This window comes from Hemicordylus capensis, chromosome 9 (assembly GCF_027244095.1).
Source record: "Hemicordylus capensis ecotype Gifberg chromosome 9, rHemCap1.1.pri, whole genome shotgun sequence".
In the NCBI taxonomy this organism is placed as follows: domain Eukaryota; kingdom Metazoa; phylum Chordata; class Lepidosauria; order Squamata; family Cordylidae; genus Hemicordylus; species Hemicordylus capensis.
The window spans coordinates 3,581,525-3,602,438 of NC_069665.1; the positions used below are offsets into that span (position 1 = coordinate 3,581,525).

The 20,914-nt window shown below is 50.0% G+C and overlaps 1 protein-coding gene across 2 annotated transcripts in view; it reads left to right on the forward strand.

Moving 5' to 3' along the window:
* The window catches only part of ZNRF1 (zinc and ring finger 1), a 37,522-nt gene that overhangs the window by 15,101 nt on the left and 1,507 nt on the right, over positions 1-20,914 (forward strand). The window contains exons 2-5 of one of the 2 annotated variants that reach the window (XR_008311257.1): positions 13,025-13,120; positions 16,818-16,923; positions 18,425-18,493; positions 18,586-18,740. Coding sequence is in view for 1 of the 2 variants with exons in the window: in XM_053271028.1 (XP_053127003.1) it covers positions 13,025-13,120; positions 16,818-16,923; positions 18,425-18,482 (260 nt within the window). In the remaining variant the exon portion in view is untranslated. The remainder of the gene's footprint in view (positions 1-13,024; positions 13,121-16,817; positions 16,924-18,424; positions 18,494-18,585; positions 18,741-20,914) is intronic. The other variant, XM_053271028.1, reaches the window with a different exon arrangement.

Genomic DNA, 20,914 nt, shown 5'->3' on the forward strand with positions numbered 1-20,914 from the left:
TACATGTGTAGATCCCTGAGTATCCATTGTAGAATGCTTGTTTGGAGCCAAGGGTGCTACTCCAAATGCAATGAATATGTATACAGTGGTCCCTCTACTTACGAAATTAATCCGTTCCGAATGCACATTTGTAAGTCGAAAAATTCGTAAGTCGAAAAGCGGTTTCCTATAGGAATGCATTGGGAACGGATTAATGCGTTCCGGAGCCTAGAAAAAAGACCCAGACCCCCAGTAAGGCTTGCAAACTGCACAGGAACATTTCTTTTCAAGAATAAACAGGCAGGCAAGTCAAGGAAACCGCATGTAAAATTTGTAAGTCGAGGAAACCCCATCTAAAAATTTGTAAGTCGAAAAAACCGCATCTAAAACCAGATCTAAAACTGCCGTTTGTAACTCGAAAAATACTTATGTCGAGTAGTTTGTAAGTCGAGGGACCACTGTATACCGCTATTCAACAAAAGTTCCCGAAGCAGTTTACATAGATACAAATAAAATAAAAAGGGCTTCCTGTCCCCCAAGGGCTCACAATCGAATGGCTTCGGAGGTGCCGTGTCCTCATTTGGACTTTGGCTTTGGGCTTCTAGCAACACAGGACTGTTTGCCTGGTTGCTGGGTGATGGGGAAGACGCTCTCCTGGTTGCCCAGGTGGAGGGGGCCTGTGCTGTGCTGATCTGCTTTGTCTTCAGGGCTTGGATAGCCCTCTTGCTGCATGCCAGGTGATGCTCAGCAACACCGCCACCGCAAGCAGGAAAGAGTTCTGACTTCACAGAAAAGAGAGGCCTCCTTTTTGCTTTTGCTTTTTAGGAGGGTGTTGCTCTTCGGGAGGGGACCACACCCTCTGCCCCAAACGGCCCCAGTCTCTGTGCAAAGCAAGCCATGCAGCCTGATGCAACCCGTGTTGACACTCAGGAGCTAGTGTGGGGCATGTGGGAATGGTGGTAGCCTTCTTGGCAGAAAGCAGGCAGACATACCGATGGCCCTTTCATATCTTCGCCAGTACCACGCCAAGCTCCCAGGAGTTGCTTTTGGGGCAGGTAGGGGCACACCAACTCATTCTGTGAACACACTAAAGACTTGGTCCCCCAACACTGTTGGACTGCAACTCCCATCAAAGGCCATTGTGGCTGGGGATGATGGAACTTGTAGTCCAGCAGCAGCAGCAGCAGGGGACTCAAGGCTGAGAACCCCTACTCTTATGTCAGAGCTCTCCTGATCCTGGAAAAACAATGTTTTGAACTTCAAGAGGGGTGGAGAAACGCTGCTGCTTATAAAATACAGCCTAGGTGTGACTTGGAGCCAGCAAGTGGCATGTTGAGTTCTAGATCAGGCTTGCTTTTATGAGGCTGTTCCTCGACTGAAGATTGAGTGGTTAACTTGGGGAGGACAGATGGTAATGAGGACTGTACGTCAAGCACTGTTTTTTCAAAGCTGGCTGGTTCTGATGTGTTAATGTAACGGGGAAGGCAAAAGAAAAGAGGGCCGTCTTCCGCTTTCGGAGAGCAAGGCTGCAATGGTGAACCCTTGCGAGTTGGACAGTGGAACTGTCTGCCTCATGCAGTAGCGGGCTCTCCTCTAGAGACTTTCACATGCAGGCTGGCGAGCGCTCTGTCAGGGAAGCTTTTGCAGAGTCCTGCACTGGCGATGGGACTAGACAACCTCCCAGGTCCCTTCCAGTGACAGAATTCTATTATTCTAGTATGTTAACAGTAGAACTTGCATCTGAGTAAACATACCCAGGGATTGTGTTGTTAGTGGCTTTTGTTAAAGCTACAGTTTGTCTTGCACTTCCTTCAGTATCTCAGAATCACATAATCAGGTGGTCTGGTCTGTAATAGACCACCATAGCGTAGTGGTTAGAGTGTTGGACTAGGACTGGGAAGACCCAAGTTTGAATCCTCATTCAGCCATGAAACTCACTGGGTGACTCTGGGCCAGTCATTGATCTCTCAGCCTGACCTACCGCACAGGGTTGTTGTGAGGTTGCAAAGCAGCATGTACACCACTCTGAGCTCCTTGGAGGAAGAGCGGGATAGAAATGTAAAAATAAATGCAAATAAATAGATATAATAATGAGAGCTGAGCTTTTGGGAGCAAGCATGGCTTGTCCCTTTGCTAAGCAGGGTCCTCCCTGGTTGCATATGAACGGGAGACTTTGTGTGTGTGTGTGAGCGCCATAAGGTATTCCCCTCGGGGGATGCAGCCGCTCTGGGAAGAGCACCTGCTTGATTGCATGCGAAAGGTTCCAGTCACTGCCATTTACCGAGTCAGACCTTTGGTCTCTCTAGCTCAGCATTGTCTACCCAGACTGGCAGCGGCTTCTCCAAGGTTGCAGGCAGGAGTCTCTCTCAGCCCTCTCTTGGAGATGCTGCCAGGGAAGGAACTCGGAACCTTCTTCTGTTCTCCTCAGAGTGGCTCCATCCCCTGAGGGGAAGATCTTCCAGTGCTCACACTTCTAGTCTCCCTTTCATATGCAACCAGGGCGGACCCTGCTTAGCTATGGGGACAAGTCATGCTTGCTACCGGTACCACAAGACCAGCTCTCCTCTCCTCAACTGTACTTCATAGGACACAGCTCACTCTCATTCCTGACATAGGAACATAGGAAACTGCCATATACGGAGTCAGACCACTGGTCTATCTAGCTCAGTATTGTCTTCACAGACTGGCAGCGGCTTCTCCTAGGTTGCAGGCAAGAATCTCTCTCAGCCCTATCTTGGGGATGCTGCCAGGGAGGGAACTTGGAACCTTCTGCTCTTCCCAGAGTGGCTCCATCCCCTGAGGGGAATCTCTTCCAGTGCTCACACATCAAGTCTCCCCTTCAAATGCAACCAGGGCGGACCCTGCTTAGCTAAGGGGACCAGTCGTGCTTGCTACCACAAGGCCAGCTCTCCCCTCCACAAACCTTTTACCAGACGCCGCTTCTTAAATCCTCATCCTTGTGGCCCTGTAGCCAGGCAGATCCCTGGTCCGGAGCCTGTCGGGCAGTTCTGTTCCTGACCCAGTGACCTTGCAGACTCGAGCTTTTTGGTGGGCACAGGTGTGTGTCTTAGCGTCAGGCTTTGGGTCCGTCACGCGGCTGCTCCGTTCGGTGGTGTCAAAGCTATAAAACCTGATAGCCAGCTAGTGCTGTTGGTGCCAAATGGCAGGACGGAGTGCAGTGAATCATCAGTTTCAGCACTCGCTCAGGGCAGGAGTTCATTTTGCCCCAGTTCGACTGTGAGTTCACCGATCCCAGGAGCCCAGTATTATTATTCCTTGTGCGGCCTCCCAGCAGCGAATGTCAACGTTGCTTTCATTATTTATATATTCTTAAAAGGTAACGTGTGCCGTCGAGGCGGTGTCGACTTCTGGTGCCCACAGAGCCCTGTGGTTGTCTTTGGTAGAATACAGGAGGGGTTGACCATGGCCGCCTCCTGCGCAGTATGAAATGATGCCTTTCAGCATCTTCCTATATCGCTGCTGCCAGATATAGTTACCAGTGGGGATTTGCACGGCAGCCTCATGCTTGCTAGGCAAGTCATTTCCCACTGCAGCATTAAGTGGCTAAAGGGATCATTAAAACAAGATACCGCATGGCAGGGGTCCCCAACCTTGGATGGAGAACAAACACGAACTGTCCCCTTTGCTAAGCAGGGCTTGGCTTGGTTTGCATTTGGATGGGGGTTGCATTTTCATGTGAGCGCTGTCTGCTGTAAGATATTCCCCTTAGGGAATGGGCCGCAGCTCAGTGGTAGAGCATGTGCATGCTTGCAGAAGGTCCCAGGTTCCGTCATTCATCATCTCCAGGCAGGGCTGGGTCAACTGCTGCTTGAAACTTGCTGAGCCACTGCCAGTCAGTGCAGACCCATCTGGAACCCTAGAGCGCACCCAGAGCTCAGTGGGAGAGCACCTGCTTTTCCTGCAGAAAGTCCCAGATTCACTCCCGGGAAGCATCTCCAGGTAGGGCTGGGAGAGACTCCTGCCTCAGACCCTGGAGAGTTGCTGCCAGTCAGGGTTGACAGTCCTGAGCTAGATGGACCAAGGGTCTGACTCGGTATAAGGCAGCTTCCTAGGTTTCTTGGGTTGCCAGATGTTGGTGGACTACAACTCCCATCATTCCCAGCCAAAGACTAGGGGTACCAGCCATATATTTATTTATTTATTCATTTTTTAATTGAATAAATAAATGGATCATATTTATTTAATGATTTGATTTGATTTGATTTCTATACTGCCCTTCCAAAAATGGCTCATGGTGGTTTACACAGAGAAACAACAAACAAATAAGATGGCTCCCTGTCCCCAAAGGGCTCACAATCTAAAAAGAAACACAAGATAGACACCAGCAACAGTCACTGGAGGTACTATGCTGGGGGTGGATAGGGCCAGTTACTTTCCCCCTACTAAATGCAAGAGAATCACCACATTAAAGGTGCCTCTTTGCCAAGTTAGCAGGGGTTAAACAGACCTGCACAGTTTACGAGCCCAGAGGCAGCTCCTCAATCCCTTATTTGCTGCCTGACTGCTGCTGGGCAACCCCCTGTCCTGTATTATGAGTTCGAATCACACAGCGGAAATGAGAGGTTTATTGAGCCTGCTGGATATGGCTGGTGTGATCCTTGTTAAACTTGGCGGGTCATTCGTTAGGCAGTCCCGGTGTATGAGATCTGACCAAGCAATGCTGATGTCTGGGGGCCGTGCGCCCCCCTCCCCCCGCACCCCCAGGTAAAAAGTGCTGACCTGCATCCATGTGACTGGAATGGTCAGCCTAGGGACGCACTTCTGTGAGAGTGATGAGGAGCAAGGAAGTGGGCCAAATGGTGTATGCCTTGCTTTTCCCAAGGAAGTCAAGAGGTGATATTCCAGCGTTCTCCCTTCTGCATGTCTCCCTCCTTGCTTAGCCTCGTTGCACTTTTTCATGCAGCACACGGAGGCATTTCTTGGGAAGGAAGCTCTTTTCCCCTCAAATGCCTCTGAAGAGGGCCCAACACCTCTGTAGCATTCTCATGAGCAACAACAAGAACAGCAAAAATAACCTTGGAATGTAGGATTCGCTAGTAATATGAGCAACACCAAAGAATCCTAAGTGGATATACTCATATATTTAATCCTGAGATAGTAGTAAATACATATTTACAAATTTACATGTATACATATATGCTTTAAAAACATAAAAGTATTTTAAAAGCATATATGGAGATGTACATGACAATTCAATAGAGTCCTCCTAAAATAACTGCCTGCCGGTTTGCAGATGATAAAGTCAATCCCTCCAAGACATCAAAGAATTGTTGCAATTGATCAGCAAGGATGCTTTCAAAAGATCTTGATCTGTCCACCAGTCTAATGATAACCTAGGAGGAGGAGATGAAGTCATTTATTTGAAGCCAAACACGTTTCAAACAGTTCTTGGTCTTCCTTAGTGGCAATAATGCATCAGTTCCATTCCCCTTGTAAACTACCTTGCTTGAAAAATGTCTAATGCCAAACGTTGTGCCAGAAAGGATTTCCTCCTGTGAACCTCACAATGCTTATAACCGACTGTTCTTTGCAAAGAACTTTTGGTCTTTCTAGCTTGGTATTGTTTACTCCAGCGTGGCACAACTTCAGCCCTCCTGCAGATGTTGGACTACAACTCCCATTATAGGAACATAGGAAGCTGCCATATACCAAGTCGGACCACTGGTCTATCTAGCTCAGTACACAGACTGGCAGCAGCTTCGCCAAGGTTGCAGGCAGAAATCTCTCTCAGCCCTATCTTGGAGATGCTGCCAGGGAAGGAACTGGGAACCTTCTGCTCTTCCCAGAGCGGGTTTCCCAATCGCGGTTTTAAGTATCCGCAACTGGGAAATTTGTGGCAGGTCTCGCCACCCGTGACTCAATTATCAAGTTGAGTGAGATTTTTTGGCAATTGGGGATTTGCAAAGTCCGGAGATTCGGGTGTGGTGGGGGGGGGCAATTTCTTTGGGTCCCCCTGCTCACTCCTCTTGCTAACTATGGCTGATTCCAGGTGTTTTTTGATGGCTTTTAAAGTCTTTTTTCTTTGTTTTTCAGTCTTTTCCCAACCACGATTCCCCTAACCCCCTGTTTCCAATGCATTTCTATTGCCCGCCAACCGTTAGGTTTTCCCAGAATGGAATCCTCATGTGGTTGGCGAGGGATAACTGTGTTTTTCAAAGGGGGGGGGGCCTTTGACAAACAGCCTTCAGTGTGAGAGCCATATCCTGCTGTGCTGACGTCTGTACAGTACTGCTCTTTTCCCAATGCTGGGAGGCCCTTTAAGAGAGATGGCGCCCTCCCTTAAGAGCTCTGTGGGGAAAGCCCCGGGAAGGGCTATGCTTCCCAGCCCTCAGTGCACGCCTGTTTCAGCTTTGGCCGAAGGTTCATAAAGGCCCGGCAGCTGAGGAAAAGGCCAAATTCCATACTAGGGATCATTAGGAAGGGGGTTGAAAATAAAAAATGCCAATATTACAATGCCCTTGTACAAATCTATGGTGTGGCCACATTTGGAGTACTGTATGCAATTCTGGTCACCGTATCGTAAGAAGGACATTGTAGAACTGGAAAAAGGTGCAGAAGAAGGCAACCAAGATGATCAGGGGCCTAGAGCACCTTCCTTATGAGGCAAGGCTACAACACCTGGGGCTCTTTAGTTTAGAAAAAAGATCACTGCGAGGAGAGATGATAGAGGTCTATAAAATCATGCGTGGTGTGGAGAAAGTGGATAGAGAGAAACATTTACCCCCTCATATAACACTAGAACCAGGGGTCATCCCATGAAATTACAAAGACATTTAGGACTGAAAAGGAAGTACCTTTTCACACAATGCATAATTAAGCTATGGAATTCTCTGCCCCAAGATGTGGTGACAGCCAACAGCCTGGATGGCTTTAAGAGGGGTTTGGATAAATCCAGGGAGGACAGGTCTGTCAGTGGCTACTAGTCTGAGGTCTATAGGCCACCTCCAGCCTCAGAGGCAAGATGCCTCTCAATCCCAGTGGCAGGGGAGCAACAGCAGGAGAGAGGGCATGCCTTCATCTCTTGCCTGTGGGCTCCTCAGAGGCATCTGGTGGGCCACTGTGTGAATCAGGATGTTGGACTGGATGGGCCTCCTTGGGCCTGATCCAGCAGGGCTGTTCTTACGTAAATATTTAAACATAAAATAAATCATACTCTCATCAAAAATCTTTGGAACGGTTAAGTGTAGCATGCACAACACTGAACCATTTTCTCACGTCTTGCTTTGGGAACATTTTTGTTGTAAAAATGGTATGTAAACATTTCTAATAGTGTGTGTGTTTTGCATATCTAACTGTGTGCTTTTGGTGGTATTCTACTTGTCGGTAAACATACCTGGAGTATTTGGTCTGGGACTGGAAACCAGTTCCATGCGCATCACAAACTGGTATTCATAAGGACACGGTAATAAAACACACTGGCTTCAGCTGCATCTGCTTATCTGCCTACTTTGGTATGATTCTTCTCTGTCCTTTGCTAGAACAGTCCTCCTATGCTGAGTGGCCATGGAAGCATTTGAGGAGTTATCAAACTACTATAGAGGAAAAATGCAGGTTTTTTCTTTCTCACCCCCAGCCCCCCACAGATTGACAAGGCCCTCCATGACCCATGGCAGATTAGTTAACTTCTGCACTACAAACCTTTTATGGCTGAGTACTAGTGATTGTGCATCCCCAAGGGGTTTTGGAGGCTGTAGTTTGATCAAGTTCCCAAGCACTGTTCCCTGTAAGAGGGATTTCCAGATGTTGTGTTGACTACAGTTCCCAGAATCCTCAGCCAAAGGCCATTGCAGCTGGGGATTCTGGGAGCTGTAGTCAACAGAATCAGGAAATCCCTCTTACAGGGAACACTGTTCCCAAGCCTTCCTTGCAGAACTACAGTTCCCAGGGTTCCCTGGAGAGAGGGAATGGCTGTTAATCAGGCTGAATCTCGGGCAAACGTATGACCCTGGAGCTTCTAAATCTCCGCTGCACAACTTGCACAAGCCAGACCATTGTTTGGGGTGTGTGGGGTGTGTGTGCATGCGCGTTTCCTAGCTCAGTGTGGCCATGCACATGCACACACCCTAACCCTTTCTAACCCTCTCATTCGATGCCTCTCAATCCCAGTGGCAGGGGAGCCACAGCAGAGGAGGGAGGGCATGCCCTCACCTCCTGCCTGTGGGCTTCCCAGAGGCGTCTGGTGGGCCACTGTGAGAAACAGGATGCTGGGCTAGAAGGGCCTCCTTGGGCCTGATCCAGCAGGGCTGTTCTTAGGTTCCAACCCTCCTTCCCTGCTGCTCCATCATTCATGTTGGGTTTGTCTGTTTAGATTTGGAGCCTGCCTTATTTATCCCTGCAGCTTTTAAGTTCCTCTTCATGCTGGGAAAATTCTGACTGGCTTATACCAAGAGAATCTATTAATAAGGCCCAGTTGTTTTTAACGGTGCATAATTGTCTGTGTGTTTAGTGTCTGACCAAAAGAAGTCTTGGTTGAATGGCTGTTTGCATTGTGAGCAAGTTAACATAAGAGCATAAGAACAGCCCTGCTGGATCAGGCCCAAGGCCCATTCAGTCCAGCATCCTGTTTCCCACAGTGGCCCACCAGATGCCTCTGGGAAGCCCACAGGCAGGAGTTGAGGGCCTGCCCTCTCTCCTTCTGTTGCTCCCCTGCAACTGGTATTCAGAGGCATTGTGCCTCTGAAGCTGGAGGTGGCCTATAGCCCTCAGACTAGTAGCCATTGATAGCCCTATTCTCTGAGCCCCTTTTTAAAGCCATCCAAGCTAGTGGCCACCACCACATCCTGTGGCAGAGAATTCCATAGATTAATTAAGAACTGTGTGAACAAGTACACTTTTTCTTGGTCCTAAGTTTCCTGGCAATCAGTTTCAAGGAAAGACTCCTGGTTCTAGTGTTGTGAGAGAGGGTGAACAATTTCTCTCTGTCCACTTCCTACAGCAGTATTGGATGGCAGGTTTAAGGGGGTTCCGCTATTTTTACAACTTTGCTCATGTGGCAAAGGGGTTATAGAATCCACCTCGCATGTTATTCTTATTGTGATTTTTATAGTGAACCCCGTTTAAGACTTCTATCTCCTATGTTAGATAATTTGCCTGGCCGGTCTGATGAATTTTATTTAAATTATCTTTTATCTAATGTGGACTGTGATATTATCTCTGTTATGGCCAGGTTTTGTTATATTATCTGTAAAATTCGTACTGGTTTATTGTAAATGTTTGCTGGTCAATGTCTGAATAAACTTATATCTATCTATCTATCTGCCCACTTGCTCTACACCTGGCATAATGTTTATACACCTCTATCATGTCTCCTCTTAGTCGCCTCTTCTCCAAACAAAAAAGCCCCAGATGCTGTAGCCTTGCCTCATAAGGAAGGTGCTCCAGGCCCCTGATCATCTGGGTTGCTTCTTCTACAATGTCCTCCTTTAAGTTATGGTGACCAGAACTGTATGCAGTACTCCAGGTGTGGCCATGCCATAATTTGTATAAAGGCATTATAAAAGTAGCATTTTTATTTTCAACCCCCTTCCTAATTACTCGTAGCATAGAATTAGCCTTTTTCATATCTGCCGCACATTGAGTTGACACTTTCAACAAGCTGTCCACCATGACCCCGTGATCTGGTCAGTCACCAACAGCTCAGACCCCACCAGCGTATATGTGAAATTGGGGGTTTTTTTGCCCCAATACGCATCCCTTTACACTTGCTTACATTCAACCCCATTTGCCATTTTGTCGCCCTCTCTTCCAGTTTGGAGAGATCCTTTTGGAGCTCCTCACAACCTCTTTCAGATTTCACTACCCTAAACAGTTTAGTGTCATCTGCAAATTTGGCCACCTCGCTGCTTACCCCAGAGTTAGCTGCTGTCTCTTCCTCCCTCCCCGCTGCCCCAAATATCTTCTGTCTGTGTGCTTGACTCTTCCCCATGTGTCAGTGCTCTGTCTCCTACCCTTGCTGCATCTCATTGTCACATTTCATCAGATCAGCTCTCTAGCTCCCAGAGAGAATGTTAGCTATGCTAGCCGATCCTTTAGGGAAGGAGACAGGCAATCCTAATCAGGGCTGGAGGAATGTTCTCTGCCAGATTCTTCATCTAAGCAATCCAAACCCTCTGCCAAGAAAAGATGGATTCGGCAGCCTCTAGAAATTGTGCAAATTGCATACATTTCTGCAATTTCTCTTGCAGAATTCTGCCACTTTTTAAAACAAGTTTTCACAATGTATTCTGGCTTTGTTAATCTGGTGGGGCAGGGTGGGTGGGCTAGGGCTGAAGCCCTGTCCACAACCACTCCAGGTTCAGCTGTCCGTCTAGCTTCTAAGATCACATCAGCCAGTGACACCACACACTTTTCTTTCAAGCGTAGCTTTCTCAGTCATAAAGACTAGCAATTTACTTTGTAAAAAAAAGCTTTAGAAAGAGAGCTACGATCCTTAGGAAGCTAAATTCTGCAATTAGTACCACGTTCTGTCTGTGTTCTCTGCTCCAGTGGAATCTTGGCGTGCACACACATGATGCATTTGCAGAAGATGTTATGGACTTAATGCCTAAAAACCCCACAGCTGGGTTTGTCTGATTCCCACCCGCCCCTTGGTGGAGTAGCCATTGGTCCATCATCTCCATGGCGCTTTGAAACATTTCCATCCTTGTATCGGCTTTTGCGAGACCTTTTCCTAGTGAGAGACTCTGGTAGCTCAGCCATGGCCACAACAAGATGGTGTCATTGGCTCTTGGCAGGGCTGGTGCTACCATTAGGCTAACTAGGCAGCCGCCTGGGGCGCAAAATAGTCTGGCACCAGCCCTGGCTCTCGGGCATTGGATCTAGCTGTGTGGGTCGTGTTCCTATCCCAAGTCTGCCATCAAGCTTGCTAGGTAGCCTTGTGCAAAGTATGTATGCTTCATAGGGAGGTGGATGTGAGCTTAAAATGCCACTCTGGCCTGGCTCTTCAATGTACTAAATGTTGCAATCGGGTGCAATCTTTGGCATCTCCAATTCTGAGGCAGCAGGACTGGGAAAGGCCTCTGCTTGAAACGTCAGGGAGCCATTGATAACCCTGGCCCAGATGAAGGGCATTGCCCCACAGACTGTGGCACTAGCATTGGGTATTGGGATTTTTGGCCTAGTGCTTGCTTGCGCAGCCCTGCTCTGGAATCCATGTCCGCCCTCCTGCAGGTGTTAGACTACAACTCCCATCATGCCTCACTCTTGGCCACTGTGGCTGGGGAGGTTGGGGGTTGGTGTCCAAAAACAGCTGGGAGGGCCAAAGGAAGCAGCTCCTTTCCGATCCTGTAGGTGCAGCTGCAGCATGCTGGGAGCACTTCTAGTGAGCTAGGCCAGGGGTCATGGGTCCCGAGATGTGGGACTACAACTCCCATCATCCCCAGCTGCACTGTCCCCAACATCCGGGGAGACACGGTTGGGAACCCCTGGCCTAGAAAGTACCTCTGCAAAGCTATCTTTGTAGTGAGCATGAATTGCCCCCTCTGCCAAGGGTTTGTCTTGGTTTGCAACCCCTGCCAACTGGGCAAAGAGGCACCTTGTTTAACGTGGTGATTCTCTTTACTGAGCCGCCCCAGTACACCATCCTTCTAGTGGCTGTTGCTGGTGTCTATCTTAGGTTTCTTTTCTTTTTTTAGATTGTGAGCCCTTTGCGGGACAGGGATCCATCTTATTTATTTATTTCTCAATGTAAACCGCTTTGGAAACTTTTGTTGAAAAGCGGTATATAAATATTTGTAGTAGTTGTTGTTGTTGTTGTTGCATTTGGATGGGTGACTCCGTGTGAGCGTAGTCTGCTGTAAGATCTTCCTCTTAGGGGATGGGGCTGTCGTTCAGTGGGAGAACCTCTGCATGCTTGCAGGTGGTCCTTCCTTCAGTCCCTGGCAGCATCTCCAGGTCGGGCTGGGAGAGACCCCTGCCTAGAACCTTGGAGAAGCTGCTGCTAGTCTGGATAGACAATACTGAGCTAGCCAGACCAAGGGTCTGACTCGGTAGAAGGCAACTCTCTATGTTCTTACCTCTTAGACTGTACGTCGCCGCCCTTAAGAAGAATTCAGGCCACTTAGGAAGCGGCCTTCTCGTGAGTCAGGCTCAGTATTGTCTACAGTGACTGACAGCAGCTCTCCAAGATTTTAGACAGGAGTCCTTTCTAGTGCTACCTGGAGATGCTGCCGGAGATTGAACCTGGGGCCTGCCGGCAAGCATACCGGTGCTCTTCCACTGAGCTACAGCCCAGGCAGGGAAGCCCGCAAGCCACTATCGTATCCTGGTACCATCCCTTCCCTGCAGTGTCCAAAGCTGTTCTTGGGTCTTTGGCAATCCAAATATGCATGTAACGTTCTGGAAACTTTTAAGGGAAGCAGCCTCTACACCCCTGCAAAGTGAGCAGTCAGAATCTGTACAGTATGTGGGCTCAGAACTATTTCTTCCATTCCCATCCGTGTACTTGGTACTTTTGCAGAAGTTTCATAAGCAAAAAGTACCGGCTTGGGCCTCCGGTTCCTTAGGGACTGCCTGCTCCCAGCTGGATCTACCCACCTGACTAGGTCGGCTGGGAGGGCTCTGCTCTGCGTGCCAGCACCTGCTGAGGCCCTTTTGTCGAGCGTGCAGGACGGGGCCTTCTCAGTTGCAGCCCCCAGGCTGTGGAACGTGCTCTCAGCCGAGACCCTCATGGCTCCCTCTCTCCCAGCCTTCCACGGAAAGTGAAGCCTGGCTTTTTAATTCAGGCTTTTGGCCAATGAGCTGTCCCTTGCTGCTGCTGCTGCTTTTTTTTAAAGCTGCTTTTGTTCTGTTTCTATTGAATTATCTTCTTGTTGGGTCTTCGCACGAAGGGCAGTATATAAATATAAATAAAATAAAAATCAGACAGGCCTCCGCCCCCAAAGAGCTTACAGTCTGGCACTGGCCTGGAAAGGTCTCTCTTACCTCCTTTGCAGCAGGACCGCTGCACCCTTGGTGTCGTGTATGGGAACGCTCTGTGCCTGCTCTCTTTGTCTCACATGCGCTCTTTTCCTCTGCTCCCTTGCAGGCTTCAAGTGTCCCATCTGCTCCAAATCCGTGGCTTCCGACGAAATGGAAATGCACTTTATCATGTGTCTGAGCAAGCCTCGCCTCTCCTACAATGGTAAGCAAGACTCTCCCGAAAAGACCCTTCCCAGGTTTTTTGAGCGCTCCATTTGCCAGCGCTCTTGCTGTGCTGGGTGGGAAAGCTGGGCAGGGAGCAGGATCCGCTCCAGGTTCATCCCCAGAGGCACTGAGCCCCCTTTCCTGGTGCGGGACCAGCATGCTTTCCTAACCAGCCGACTTTCCCCCATTGCTGTTTCCCTCAGCCAGGGCTGCTCAGCTTCAGTTCTTGAGCTGTTTGGGGACTACAACTCCCATCACCCCCTGGTGATGAGCTGTACCACAAAGATCCAAATTCTGTAATCTGAATAAGGCATGCTAGCTTAGCATGATATGATGGGTGCAGATAGGCCATGATGTGCTGGCAGAGTTTCTAGGATTTCAGCAGCAGCGTTCCCTCCAACAGGAATTCCTGGATGCTCTTGACTACAACTCCCATCATCCCCAGGCAAAAGCTGTTGCAGCTGGCGATGGTGGGAGCAGTAGTCCACAACATCTGGGAATCCCTGTTTCAGGGAACACTGCCACCGCCCCGCTCCAGAACTCTCCCTCTGGCCATGAGAGCTAGAAACTTGCTTTTCATTTTGCAACAAAAGAGAAGACCATTCCGGGGACTGAGTCCTGCGCCGGGTGCCCAATTCGGTTCTCGAACGGTATGCCTAGAAGCACAGGGTTGCAATGCACCCTCTTCCCTCTGCCATGGCAGCCAGGGCTTGCCGGAGCTGGAAGAGCATTGCCTGTTTGCCCCTGTGGTGCAGAATCCGGGGGAGCCCCCTGCCACTCCAGCCCTGTGCCCACAGCCGGCACCCTCCTGCCTGGCACGGAGGGTGCCTCGCGGCCTACTTCCTGTGCAGAGAAGAGGGCCAGGATTGGGCCGGCGTCCGGCTGGGCTCGGGAGCCAGCAACATCTGCCCCCCGGATGCCTGGCCCAGCGGATTGGCTGGCACCTGCTCCGGCCGGCCGTGCCAGGCTGCGCTCGCCCCGGCGTCCCTGAAGCAGCCTGCCCAGGCAGAGACGGCGCCGCCGCCACGCAGCTCTCCAGGCTGCAAGCTGGAAATCAGGTCAGGAGGAGGGGCCCGGCCTGCCTGGCCAAAGCCCCCTCCCATCGGAAGGGCAGCTCCTCCCCCCGAAGCACCCTTGCCGGTGCCAAGCCGAAGGGGGCCCGAGCCAGCCTGCTTTGTGCAGAGGTGCTGGAGGGCGGGCTGCCTGTGGAGCCTGCGGGCCGGCCCTCTGCAGGGGGGGGGGCTTGGCTTCCCCTCCCCATGAGCCCCGGGCAGGCATCACCCACCCTGCTCTGCACAGCACAGCGCTGTGTCTGTCGGGTCAGGCAGGGGCCGGGCTGGGGGGGGAGATTTGTGACAGCCAGCCCCCAGTGCTTAGCAACCCGTCTCCCCCACCCCCCCGCCCGCCCCTCTCCCTCCCTTGCTGTCTCCTTGGCTGCCTATTTTTGGAGCTGTGAAGCCAAGAAGGGTTTGCATGGAACGGGCAGGAGGCGAGGGGATGCTGGCTCCCTTTCCTGGCGGCTTCCCGCTCCGGACCCACGCTGGCCCCCCTGGTTTGCGTTAAGAGGGGGCTTGGGAGGGCTCCGCGACCCCATTGTTCAGAGCTGCCAACTGTTGAAAGCTCTCTGGGCAAATCCCCTGGCTTTGTGCAAGGGGAAGAATTGAGTCGATTAGATGTATAGACCTTGTAACGGGCATGCCCGGATGTGGTTGACTCCGGCTCCCACAATCCCCAGCTGCAGCCACTTGGTGCCTGAGGAAGCAGCTGCTTCGATTACTCTGACCACCACCCATGTGGCAGTGCTTTTGGCCGCTGCGGCTGGAGATGATGGGAGTTGTAGTCCATCATCATCTGGGGAGCCCAGAATGGGAGCCCATGCACTGTGTCAGTTAAGCTTCCCTACCTATGGTTTGGGGTGACTTCTGAACGGCGCCCGTGATTTCTGCGCTACTCTGTATTCTGTGTCATAATGCCGTGTGGAAAGTGGCGGCGGGAGCGTTTCTGTGCTGCTTGCTTGGTGCAGGCATCCCTACTCCTGGTAATACAGGACCAAGTCAAAAAGGAGCACCTTGCTGGAGCAGAACAAGAGTTCCAGCAGCCCAGCCGCCTGCTTTGCACAGCTGTGCCATTCAGTTGCTACAAGAACGGTGTGCAGGCAGGCAGCAGTCATCCTCCTCGTGGGTTGCTTCCTCTCCCCTGCTAAGGTAGACTGCTCATTAACATGGAGGTTCCACATCGCCCTCACGGCTAATGCCATTGATAGGTCTCATCTCCTCCTCCTAACCCCTTCCCAAGCCACCCCAGTCCACAAACTCGCCTGTCACTCGGTGGCCAGGAAGAGAAAGAGAGAGCCAGCTCTTGTAACCGAGCAAAGAGACACCTTTTCAAAGTGGCGGTTCTCTTTAGAAAGGAGGGTTGTATTTAGCCCGGGGGAGAGCAACTGTCCCGACCCAGCCCCAGAGCAACATCCCTCTAGTGGCTGTTGCTGGTGTCTGCCTTATTTCCATATGTATTGATTTTCATGTACACCACTTTGAGCACTTTCGTTGAAAAGCGGTATATAAATAGTAGAAGTCGTAGTAAAGCTTCCCTGTTTGGTTGCTTGCAGACTGTGCTTCTATGGAGCAAGCCAAGACGGACTGCTTGCTCCATAGAAGGCCCTGATGGCCACTGGGGCATTGCTCGGTGCTTAAAAGATCCGAGGCCTGGACCCACAGCCTCCACCCTTGATAATTAAATTCAGTCAGCACCCCACCCCCCAATAATTACATATGTTTTTACAAGTCCCTAATACTAGAGCTAGGCAAGCCCAGGGGGCCCCCTCCCTGCTCTGGGCTTGGATTGCTGCACTTGCTTTCTGGGAGGGGTCATCCTGAAGGAGGGAGATGGCTGAGATTCAGGGTTCTGCGCAATTCATTGGAGGCCCGTGCCCTGGGGCCACCCCCCTGGTGGTGGCCACCAGTTGGGCCCATTTCTCCCCCCACTTTTTTTTAAAAAAAATTATTTAAAGACATATTAAAGAACAGCCAACACAGAAAGAAAAGAAAAACACATATGACATCGCACAATAATCTAATTCATCAACTTGGATTCCAGTTCCCTGTCATATCTCCTCCTAACAATTCGTTCTAATGGCAGCTGAATAACGTATCTACACATCGATACAAACATCACAAGATATAAAACTTATAGCCGAGTTTACAAAAAAAAAATAAATCCAAATCTTGGATGTGGCGTTAAACCATGAACCCAATTATAATATGTAAAGCATTCCCATGGTGAAACAAATTTATCCTCGGATTTGTTCTTTATGTATGAAGTAATCTTAGCCATTGATGCATATTCCCAAAGTTTAAGTTGCTCCTCTTCTAAGGATGGAATTAAATTAACTTTCCAATACACCGCATAGAGAATTCTAGCTGCAGAAGGACTCATTTCAAAGTTTGGCTTCCGTGGGGTGTGTGTGTGGTTGTAGAGGGGTGTGTGTGTGTAGGATGCTCTCCACAAGGTCCAAGGTGGGTGGGAAGCTGAGCGGCTTGGGGCACGGCTCCCGGGCAACTCCGGCAGGGGCTGGCCTGTCTTCCCATTAAGCTCTTGATCCCTCTCTGGAGGGTGGAAGGTTCTCAGGACAGCGCAGGAGACTCCCCGTTTCTGCCTGTCCTTCACCCGTTTGCCTTCTCTTTCTGCTCCTGCAGATGATGTACTCACGAAGGACGCGGGCGAGTGTGTCATCTGCCTGGAGGAGCTCCTGCAAGGGGACACGATAGCCCGCCTTCCTTGCCTGTGCATTTACCACAAGAGGTAGCGTATGGATTGCTCCTTGCTCACGGGGGAGTTCCATAGGGAGCTGCTTTCTTCTGAGGCAGACCCTGGGTCCGTCTAGCTCAGCACTGTCCACCCAGACTGGCAGCAGCTTCTCCAAGGTTGCAGGGCAGGAGTCTCAGCCCTGTCTTGGAGATGCTGCTGCCAGGGAGGGAGACCCGGGGCCTTTTGCATGCAAAGCAGATGCTCTAGGAAATGTACTAAAATGGGTGACAGGGAATGCCCACTGAAAAGCCCCGGCTCCTTCCAAAGGGATGCATGGAATTTCTGAACGGCCATTGGCCCTTTGGAAATTCCATGGCCCTTTGGAAGGAGGAACGTAGGAAGCTGCCTTATACTGAGTCAGACTGCTGGTCCATCTAGCTCGGCATTGTCGACACGGACTGGCAGCAGCTTCTCCAAGGATGAAGGCGGGAGTCTCTCTCTGCCCTGTCTTGGAGATGCTGCCAGGGAGGGAAACTTGGGAACTTCTGCATGCAAGCATGAAAATGCTCTTCCCAGAGCGGCCCCATCCCCTGCCTAAGACAGGGGTTCTCAACCTTGCGTCCCTAGATGATGTTGGACTACATCTCCCACTATGGCTGAGGGCTGTGGGTGATGGGAGTTGTAGTCCAGCCACATGTGGGAACCTGAAGTTGAGAACCGCTGTCCTGAGGGGAATATCTCACAGCCCCAACTCACTCTTGTCTCCCATCCAAGTGCAAACCAGGGCAGACCCTGCTTTGCAAAGGGGCAACTCGACTTTGCTACCTCAAGACCAGCCCTTGCCCCATGAGTTCTTGATGTGGGGCAGCCTTGGCTTGGAATGCATCTCTGGAACCGCCTCGACTAGCTGCTTGCTCATCCCCAACAACCAGGGCACCCAAGGGCCTCGCGTGACCTCAGAGGGGCCCCTGACTATTCAAAACATGACCAGATTTCAAGTTTTACACAATTGGCTGACAACTAAAGGGGAGAGGAAACAAAGACTCTAAAACAGGCATTTATCGTTCGGATAAGACAAAAATATCCATGCAGAGCTACACAACTATTTATCATCTTGAGTTTATAAATCTGTGGAGAAATAGCTGTACGTTATATTGAAACTTTTATTAGAGCGGGGCCCAGTTTAGACCCACAGCAGCCATTGCAGCTACAAGCAGCATCCGCCTCTTCAGACGGACACTGCTCTGTAACCGTAAGCAGCGCGGGGTGGGGGGGAGTTCTGGGGCGGGACGTCCAGCCTGTTCGGTAGTGCTCTTAAGCTAGACAGAGCATGGGGCCTCCATGTGTCATCACCCGGCCCTGCCAAGCTTCACTAGGGAAGTCAGACGAAGCTGTTCCTCATCTAGCCCTCTTTGTTTGCTTGGGGAAAGTTTTCAGCCTGGGGTGGGGCTGGGGAGAGAAGAGCCCTCTTGCAAATGACTTTACATAAGCCATTGTGATGCAAATTAATGGATTCTTTCTTTTCCTTTAATGCCACCCACCTTCTCTTTGGCAGCTGTATAGATTCCTGGTTTGAAGTGAACAGATCCTGCCCGGAACACCCTTCGGATTGACCTCTCCCAAGGTGAGGCTTGCCCGCTGTGCTGGGGGACCCACCTCTTGACAATGTCCAGCTGTCTCAGTGCACCCCCTTCCCCCATTTTATTTTGGTTTCAGTAAGAACATGAAACACAAAAGAAAAGCCCTCAGAGGAGGTAGATATAGGATGGCATGATAAAACGGAGGTTCTCCAACATGGGCCGCGAATGTCGTGGGGACTCCAGCTCCCATCTCCAAAGCGCCAGACAAAAACTTTGACAGTCCACTTGCCAGTAGGTTAAAAAAGATGTCGCTCTTCACTTGTGAGCTGCAGTGAAGGCTTGCATGGCTAGCAAAGGATATGCCAATGGCATCCATCCTGTGGTGCAGTGGCTACCTAAAGCTCCATCTTAAAAAAATAAAATAAAATTAGAGACATTGTCTCAACAAAAAAGTGAGTTTGGATAAGTGTACGGCAAAAGCAGTGTGGGGAGTTTGGGTCTGGCCTGCAGTGTATGCAGGAAAGCCAGATTCAGATACTGCAAAGCAATCCAAGTGTTTTTGTTTTGATCTTGTTGATCACAGACATTTTGTGGTGTTTGTAGAGGTGGGCATGAATTGTTTTTTGCAAGTTGATTCAAACTTGAATTGATTCGTCAAACCGGCCGGCCATTCTGGCCGGTTCGACTAATCGAATTGAAAATTTGCAACAAATTCATGATTCACCCATAGAGAACAATGGGAAACTCCATTCATATCATTGTTCCCCATGAGTAGGTCCTAGGGACACCAATGTGGGTTGGGTAGTAAGGCATGATGGGTCCTACCTACCACCCAGTCACAAAAGAAATGACTGAGCGGGTGATCTTTAAACAAACTTTAAACTTTCCCTAAAAAGTAATAATTAAAAACTGCCCGCTTGCCCATTTATTTTGTGGGTTGGGTTTCCTGATGGGTGAAACAAGTAGAGGGCAGTGCACACATTTTGCAAGCCTGCCTTGAAAAACACTGCAGAACAGAAGCAGCACACACAGTCCCTCCCAACACAGAACACCACATTTTGCCAAACACACAGTCTGGAGATGGCCAAAAAAGAATCACTGGCCCAGACTCCACTGCCAGCCACAGTGCCTGCGCTGCAGTGACATCGTTGGCACAAGTTGCTCTCCAACACACAATGATGACTTGCAACCGTTGCCACAGCACCGCAGCCCCCTTGGCAGTCAGCAAGCATCGCCCTAAGCTCAACTACAGCAGCGTCTTCAGCCACATTTTGACTGAGTACACCTTGCGATGCAGAATGTGCAGAGCAGTGAGCAAAGCACAAGTTAGTCTTTCAAGGCCGGACACGGAGCTCATCTCACCACCTGCCCCCCCCCACACACACCACATACACACACACCCTGGTCTGCCATCGTCCAGTGCCATAACAGAAATCAAACCACAACTGCAGGCAGGCATCCAGGTACTGCCTTTGTCAATCTGAGGTCCATCAAAACCAGTTAATATAGCTGCAATAGCACATCCTATTATACTCAGTGCTGAGCAAAGAGAACCACAAAATCAACCCTTCTTTGATTCCTCCTTCCTCTCCTGATGCAAGGGCACTCTGCCTTCCAGTCCCTTTTGAAAACATTTTGAAATTGAATGACAACAAGCCAACCAAGGAGCAAAGAGATCTCAAGCCAATCAGAAGCCAGTGCCAGAGAACCAATCGGCAAGGGGAGAAAGCCCATCAAAATAGCCACTCAAATCATGTTGAATTGGGGATGATTCAGTTTGACCTTGAATCAGCCTCTTCATTTAAGGGGTGATCCGATTCGCAGTCAGATCCACAAATCGCCCGATTCGGAGCAAATAGATTTTCATGTGAATTGAATTGCACTGAATTGAATTGAACTGAATTGCCTAGTTTTTTGCCTACTTTTTTTTTTAACCTTCCAGCTGTATAAAAACATCATGATTGTTATTAGATTTATCTATTTTGGACACTGACTCAAGAATCAATTGCAATCAACAATTGTTCATTTCAAGAGAGACAAGCTATTGTTCTATTGCTGGGATTCTCAAAAGTGAGTCCCCAGATGATTTTGGACTACAACTCCCCATCATAAACCAGAGCTTCAATAATTTTGTGAAGATGTGATAAGAACATAGGAAGCTGCTTTCTTCTGAGTGAGGCCCTTGGTCCATCTAGCTCAGCGTTGTCTACACTGACTGGCAGCAGCTTCGCCAGGGTTCCAGGCAGGAGTCTCTCCCAGCCCTACCTGGGGACGCTGCCCGGGACTGAACCTTGGACAAAGCCGATGCTCTACCACTAAGCTATGGCCCATCCCCTCGGGAATATCTTCCAGGGATAAGGTTGCTCAGCGGGAGAGCATCTGTTTTGCTTGCAGAAGGTCCCAGCCTCAATCCCTGGCAGCATCTCCAGGTAGGGCTGGAGAGGAAACTTTGGGAGAGCTGCTGC